General features: G+C 32.3%; 1 protein-coding gene across 1 annotated transcript; it reads left to right on the forward strand.

The window, feature by feature from the left end:
• Positions 1 to 4,270: 4,270 nt before the first annotated feature.
• On the forward strand, positions 4,271 to 6,568 carry LOC108847669 (serine/threonine-protein phosphatase PP1 isozyme 1). The gene is made up of 4 exons (XM_018620981.2): positions 4,271 to 4,675; positions 5,200 to 5,759; positions 5,841 to 6,069; positions 6,293 to 6,568. Exons 1-3 carry the CDS (start codon positions 4,438 to 4,440, stop codon positions 6,015 to 6,017), a joined length of 975 nt encoding a protein of 324 aa, XP_018476483.1. The 5' UTR covers positions 4,271 to 4,437; the 3' UTR covers positions 6,018 to 6,069; positions 6,293 to 6,568.
• Positions 6,569 to 8,112: the final 1,544 nt, after the last annotated feature.

Below are 8,112 nucleotides of genomic sequence, written 5' to 3' on the forward strand. Positions count from 1 at the left end.
GTATGAGTGATTTAAGTTGTATATAGCTAACAACGTTTGGTATTTAGCTGCTCTGTCGGGACTAAAATAGCTTTGGCTCTCTGACTTTAAGAAACGAGCTGTAGGTCTGGGCTGTTATGCGTAAGGTGTGGACAAGATGAATATTTGATGGAGCGTTAGAGATTACTTATGACTTTAAGAAACGCGCTGTAAGTCTGTTATGTCATGCGTTAGGTGTAGACTGCGTAGACAAGAGATTTAGTAGAGCCGCACAGATTTTATGGCTAACATTAGATAAGAGATTTTCTGCTGATTCTCTGTATCAATATGTAATCAATGTGTGTACTCACCCGACTAATGGCCTACTTTTACTACCTTCAAAGTTCAGCATATAGCAAGATTAATTAATTCAGTGGCGGACAAGTTAACTCATTTCATAGTTTAGTTATTGTTGTAAAAAAAGAACTCAAGAAGAAAAGATACAATTTATAATGTTCCCTTTTAAATAAATCACTAGATTTTGACTGCTATATTTTATTTTAAATTTCTATTTTTCAGAAAATTAATTTTCATATTTGTGTGTGTTTTTAATCATATTTATGTTTTTCTTTGTAATTATATTTTTTTAGTCAACATATATTTTATAATTTTTATAAAATAATAGCAATTTGAAAATTTATCTCGCATACATTCGTTTCTTTATAAGTATATGCCGTACGTCCATATCTTTATAATCATATTTTTTTTATTCTTGATCTTGATCCGTACTTCAAATGCAGGTATAGCGTTGGTTTGTAATTTTTTTCGGTAAATATGTCGGAATTTGATTACTATTTTGTTATAAAATTTTGAATCATAAATTATGAATAAAAATTGAAGCTTTACTTTGAAATATAAAATATACTGGATTTTTTGGTTTGTCAAAATGTATTGCAATACAAACTATTATATGTGTATATATTTTTTTTCTTTTTTTACAGTTATGCTAAATTATAACACATACCATAAAAACCATAATTTATATAAGAATTATAATATCATATTTTTACTACAATAGTCTAAATGGGGCCAACTATGCAATCCCAAAACGGCCGTAACTTACTTTATATATATAATTATTATTATTATAGAAATGAAAATTTTCATTGTGTGTTTACATTTTATTTTAATGTAATTTACTTTATTAAAAATAAGTGGTTTTGTAATTTACATTTTGGCTAAATAGGTCATGTGGGTCCAGGAATTGAGGAAGGAGGAGAGTTTACAATATACAGTATATACTTTATTTTTTAAGTAGATAACATGAAAAAAATAATTAGTTGGATTAAATCTGGTTATATTTCTAACTTAATAGAATGGATAATAGCGGATCTCGGTATATTTTTTCAAAAAGGATATATTCCTTACAAATTTCACAAATATATAGTATAAGAAAATTTCATAATAGGTTTTATTCGTTATTCTTTGGAGGTACATACATATTAGGAAAATATATTTAGAAATGATATTTTTTTCATAAATACTTTTTGAAGTACTTATATTTGGAATAAAATCTTGATTCATTTAAAATTAATTACTAATATATCATCAAAATCTATAGTTAAAAATATCTTCAACTAAAAATCAGTTTTAGTGTTCAGATCTTATTTTGTGGGATACTCGTAAATGATTGTGTATTATATAATTTAAATGTTGTATAGGAACTCAGTTATGAAAATTATAGTTGAATAACAAACGAAACACGAAATTGTGAGAAAATTTAAATATAAACATCCATGTTATACGAACATGTATATGTAAAGAACATATCATCCACCATGGTGCAATACTTAACATGGTGTTGATCGACGAAAAGGTACATGTAATTCAAAGTAATTTATACTTCTATTTAATATACTAAATACAAATGATTGTTTTATGTTAAGAGGCTTAAAATTCAAGAAATAATGAGAAACAAATTCATTCGTCCGTACAAATCTTATCTAATGGAAGGAATTTGGGTCGAGATTGAAGATTTTTGTCTTACCGCTAAACATGTAGATTAGGAAGTTGGCGGTTACATACCTTTTATTATTCAGTTTATAATTTCTACTACTATCTAATGATTCCAATTCATGGAAGGTTAACTATTGACACCAAATTTAAGTTAATTTTAATTATGTTCCATGTGCTCTCATATATATATATATTTGGTTAATGTAATTTTTTTAATTAGTGTCATTTGTTAACGTTTCAGACTAATTAATGAATTTTACTATTTGATTTATGCAAAGATCTATCAATTATATGATATTTCCCAAATATTCAGTGTGTATGTATAGTATTAATTATTATTCCCAACATGTGTCAGTTTCGTGTATAATTTGGAACGGGGTAAAACACAAGTGGTTTATTAATACTATATATATAATAATTAACATAATATTTTAAATTTTAATAATCGATCATATATTGCTTTTAACGTTTTTTCCTTTTTTATTATCTTTAAAACCAACAATTTTCTTCTCTATTTATTGTACCTTTTACAATCAAAACCATATCATCATCAATATCTTATCTATCTCTAAAATATCAATTCTCTTTGTTCAGTCAGAATTTTTAATGGCGGATTCAAGATTACTTTCTCTACCAGATGAACTTCAAGAGAAGGTGCTCCAACACGTAGAAGATCAATCACAGATCTTGCCAATGTCAAATTGACATGCAAGCAACTGAAGGAGGTTTCAGAACGACCTTCTGTCTATAGAGCATTTGACCTGATCAACTTGCATTTAAACTTGTTGGATCGGATGCCTAGAGCTTTTTTTATAGTATTATCGTCACGAAAATACGGATGCAATCTACATAAAGTTTATGTTTCTTGCAAATCAAATTATGTAATCCAACTTCTTTTTAATAATATAAGCATCTTTTCAAATTATTCCTCAGTTATTCAAGGATTTATTTTTATTATTTAATTTCGTTTTATGTTAATTTCTAAATCTTTTACATGTTTTTGCAGTGACAAGAAATAATATTATTGGAAAGATGTTGATACGTCATTCTTAAAACAAATTCTAACAATATTTTCACCTTTTTATAGTGTTAATGTAAGTGTAATATTCTTTAATAATGTTCAAATTAAACTATGTTAGAGTAATTAGTGACTCATATTTCTTGATATATAATAAGATCTCTTAAGTTTAGTTTGATGGTAATTATGACGACTTTAATGAAACCTCAAAAATAAGTTTTTAATAATAAAATTATAATATAAGGTTTCCACAGGGCATCCCTAGATTTACTAAAAACCCTAAATAGAAAAAGAAAGTTGGAGGCTTATTTAATCGTAAATCCATTATATCTTTAGTGTTTTTTATTGTTTTTGTGTTTGTTTTTTCATTGACATATTAATAATGGACTCACTTTTATTCATTTTGATGTTGGTATATATTTTTAACTCTATAAATAATAAAATTCAAAATTAATTATGAAAACTTATAATGAAACTTAAAAAATGGGGGCCTCTATAAGAGGGACCCAGGTCTATGATTTAGTTGGCTGTGCACATCCAACCATGGACTTTTGAACAATGATACCTTACATATATGGTTTTACTGTTTCAATCCTTTAAATTTGAGATTTCGAAGTTTCGGGTCATATAATAGATCATGACGCGTCACAAAATATATGCCGAATGGCGTGATTTAATGATTGTGCACCAAAAAAATTAAATCGATGATATGTTGAATGTCTCTATTTGTTTAGTGCAATCGAACAAGTATCTTTATAAGTCAAAAATATCTTTATAGATCGGAAATATAACAATATATATATATAATATATATATATATATATAGACTGTCCTTGTATTGTAAATAAACATGAATAATGATAGATTTAGTACATATATGTAAGATATGATATATTAATAAAATAATATCCTTGATCATGAGAAATCAAAGCAATTTAAATATATCAGTCTACTGACCGTCCACCTAATTATTAATTATATTATATAATTTATAAATAGTTATACTACTATTTTTAATTGATTGATTTATTCGATTTAATCGATTTATATACCAAACTGTATCCATCCATATAGTGTAGTTTTTTTAAAATAACATTGATTTGGTATATTTGATATCACTATATTCAAACGATTTTTCTCCATTTTTATACGGTTTTGGTTTTAGCGGATTGAACACCTTAAAAGCTTACATAGCAAGCCCAGTAGAACCTATAGAAGGCCCATTAGGTCGATTTAAACACACACACTCAGTTCTCGTAATAACGAAAAGTGAATAAGTTTGATAAAAATGGACCAATCAAGCTGACTCATCTGACAGCGCAGGTCGTCTCTTCTTTGTCTCCTCTCTTTCTGGCGGCTCGAACGCCAAAGGCAAAGAGAGCTACACGTTTGAAAATTGAAATATCCGTTCTTTTTCTAATACCGAGGCTCTCAGTAAACCCGAGATGGCGGAGAAGCCGGCGCAGGAGAAGGAGAAGGAGCAGGAGCAGAAGCCAGCGATGGAACCAGCGGTTCTAGACGATATCATCCGCCGTTTGGTAGAGTTTAGGAACACGAGGCCTGGATCTGGGAAGCAAGTTCACCTCAGCGAAGGTGAAATCCGTCAGCTCTGTGCTGTCTCCAAAGAAATCTTTCTTCAACAACCTAATCTCCTCGAACTCGAAGCTCCCATCAAGATCTGCGGTCTGATTCTTCCTCTCTCTGCTCAAACAGTATTTTATTTTTTATTTTCCTTTCACTGGAATACTATTTTTTATGTTGAAAGAGAGAATCTGTTAGCTCTTTGGTAACAGTTGGTAGTATTTAGTTTGTCACTTCGAGCATAAATGTTGTTTTAGACCTTTTGATATTTTGAGTTCATAAGTCATATAACTATTAAATCAAGTGAATGGGTGGTAAAAGGTGGAATCTTTATACTACAAGTCTTAGATATGATTTAAGAGTTTGGAGAGTTTTCTTATGATGTCAGATTCGTTTATAATAATGTTTAAATAGTCTGAAGTTATTGGAACTCTTTTATAATGCAAGACTTTAGTAGGGTTAAGTGTTTTGACATGTTCTTATGGGGTTTGATTCTTTAATGTGATGACTAGATAAGTTATGGGGTTTGATTGGTTCTCATGAAACGTTTCTTGACTAAGTTTCTGGATATTATGGTTCATTTTTTTCTTATTTTTTTTCTCCTCATGTCTCATACTTATACACAGGTGATATTCATGGGCAGTATTCAGATCTATTGAGGCTATTTGAGTATGGAGGCTTCCCTCCAGAAGCCAATTATTTGTTCCTAGGTGATTACGTGGACCGTGGCAAGCAAAGCTTGGAAACAATATGCCTTCTCTTAGCATACAAAATCAAGTACCCTGAGAACTTCTTCTTGCTGAGAGGGAACCATGAATCTGCTTCCATCAATCGTATCTACGGGTTCTACGACGAGTGCAAACGCAGGTTCAACGTCAGGCTCTGGAAGATATTCACCGATTGCTTCAACTGCCTTCCTGTGGCCGCTTTGATCGATGACAGGATACTATGTATGCACGGTGGGATCTCCCCGGAGTTGACGAGCTTGGACCAGATCAGGAACATCTCACGCCCAATGGATATTCCTGAATCAGGTTTGGTTTGTGATTTGCTTTGGTCGGATCCTAGTGCAGACGTCAAAGGTTGGGGAGTGAATGATCGTGGTGTTTCGTACACTTTTGGAGCTGACATTGTTGCAGAGTTTTTGCAAAAAAATGACATGGACCTTATCTGCCGTGCCCACCAGGTTCTTTTCTTTATTATTTCTAGTGAGTTGGTTTAGAAAAAACTATGCAAAGCTGTTTTATGATTCTTATTGTTTTTTTAGGTTGTTGAAGATGGGTATGAGTTCTTTGCAGACAGACAGCTTGTTACTGTATTTTCAGCTCCCAACTATTGCGGAGAGTTTGACAATGCTGGCGCAATGATGAGCATTGATGAGAGCTTAATGTGCTCCTTCCAAATTCTAAAGCCGTCGGATAAGAGATCATCACCATTTCTATGACAGCAATCATCTAGTTGCCTCCATGCTTCAAGTTTAACATTACTCCAAAAAGGTAAAAACTTTTATTTTTCTTCTTGTTATATTTGGCACCACATGTGTGTTAGTGGTAACACTTGTTTCTACATTTCTTGCTTTGAGTTCTAGATTGTTCACCCCAGGTCTAGCTAGTTCATCATCACATGTTTCTTATCACATAAACTAGCTCAGTACACTGAGTGTTTTCTTTGTGGCTCAGCTTTTGATTATTTTTTTGGGTATCTGACAATTTGCTGTAGCTGTACACTGGGGAGAGAGGATCTAGAAGCAGAAACTACTCAACTGTGACCATAGTGGTTCACCTGATGATAGAACATTTAAGCAAAAAACGCAGAGACGGTCTCCAACAGAGTAAACCATTCAGGTCTCTACTGTAATTTTAGCTTCTTCTCACATCTATCTCCATGTTTGTCTAAAACGTGTGTTTTTTCTTCTTTCTGAATAATCTTTAGATTCTCTCATTTGTACACTCTTATTTTTTATTGAACACCCAAGGATAAAACTTTTCTAGAGTCCCTAGTTTTCTTCACCACAGCTCGCAGATTCTGATGTGATTACTAAAACATAAATCCGTTAATCACCAGCTATTGCGAGCACTACTCACTTTCAAAATTAATCAGGTGGTGCCAATTATCAAATGTAAGAACATATGGAGCTTAAAGGAAAAAAATATGTGTAATTGAGGATTAACAAATGGCTGTACAAGAATGTTCACAGTGTGCATCATGAGTAAAGCTCTACCCATGTTTTTTTTATGTTCTCAATAGTATAAGCCCGGTCCCATAAATGATCTCATGATATGCCACACCGTTTGGCTTGACATCAGAATATGGACATCCAGCTGAGATTCTGTTTTTTGGGTTTTGCTACCATAATTGGTCCGGGGCCTCACTTAAACACCCTATGGTATGCTCAGAGTTATTGAGACAGTTGAGGCTCATTGTGGTTATCATTTCCTATTAAGTCTTCTTCCTCTCTACAGAGGGTAAGATCAAACATATAGCTTCTTAGAAGGTGAGACACACCTTAAACTCTTAACAAATCTTTTAAAAATGGACTGGTAAAATGGACAGATGATTCCGACACTGGAGACAATTTAGAATTGTTTATTAGTGGTTCTTCAGGATCTTTGGTTACCGACAAGGGTTACAGAAAACTAAAGGCCCTTAAAGAAACGTGAAACTTTGTTTATTAGTTTTTCATAAATGGTTGTGAGTTCACATTCTCATCATCTTTGGTAAAATCAAGTCCACCATGTTCAAGAGAGATGTCTCACTCTCAAAAACTCTCATTTCTTCACTTTTGCCTCTCATGAATACTTAAACCTTCAGTCACTAGAACATTATTATTTGCAGCACTTTAACTTGCACAGTTAGATCTTCTGGTCTTATCATTTTAAAGGCAACGATGTTTGGATCTAGCTTACCGGTTGTCTCAATTTTTAGTAACATCTACTGCTCGTAATTTTCTTTAGTACATAGGATCCAATCTCATGTATTTGCCTTGCGGCACAGACAAAAGCACCTCCTATAAACTATCAACAACCGTTTGTATATTATTATACCATCACTCATTCCACGAACAACCTAAAAAGAACTAAAAAAAGAAGTTAAAGCGTATGTCAGAGTGCGAAGTAGCAACGGATTAGTGTCCAGATACGTGTTCTTTTCTTCTGAGGTCAATCACGAGACGTTCAAGTTGTCACTACTGTGCCTCCTTGCTAGCGCCAGCTTCGTCCGCATTACAGACGCTTTCATACACGCTTTTTCCGAGATCGACTGTATTTGAGTCAAATCTAAAAGTTCCCATCGTTACTCAATCTAAAAACTCTCTTAAGCAGCATAAACACACAAACGTTTAAAACAGAGCTTATTTAGGTAGCTATTTTAATCTTGTGGTTTATGATACCTTGCATGACAAGTAACCCTGTTTTGTTTGTCTTAGATTATTCTAGACTTGTATACAAAACATTGATTCCTCGTGCAAAGCGAGATAAAGAGAGTCACTATTAAACTCTGTTATGGGTTTAAATAAAATGCTATATGGAATAAACACATCA

This window comes from Raphanus sativus, chromosome 3, assembly GCF_000801105.2.
Source record: "Raphanus sativus cultivar WK10039 chromosome 3, ASM80110v3, whole genome shotgun sequence".
NCBI lineage: Eukaryota > Viridiplantae > Streptophyta > Magnoliopsida > Brassicales > Brassicaceae > Raphanus > Raphanus sativus.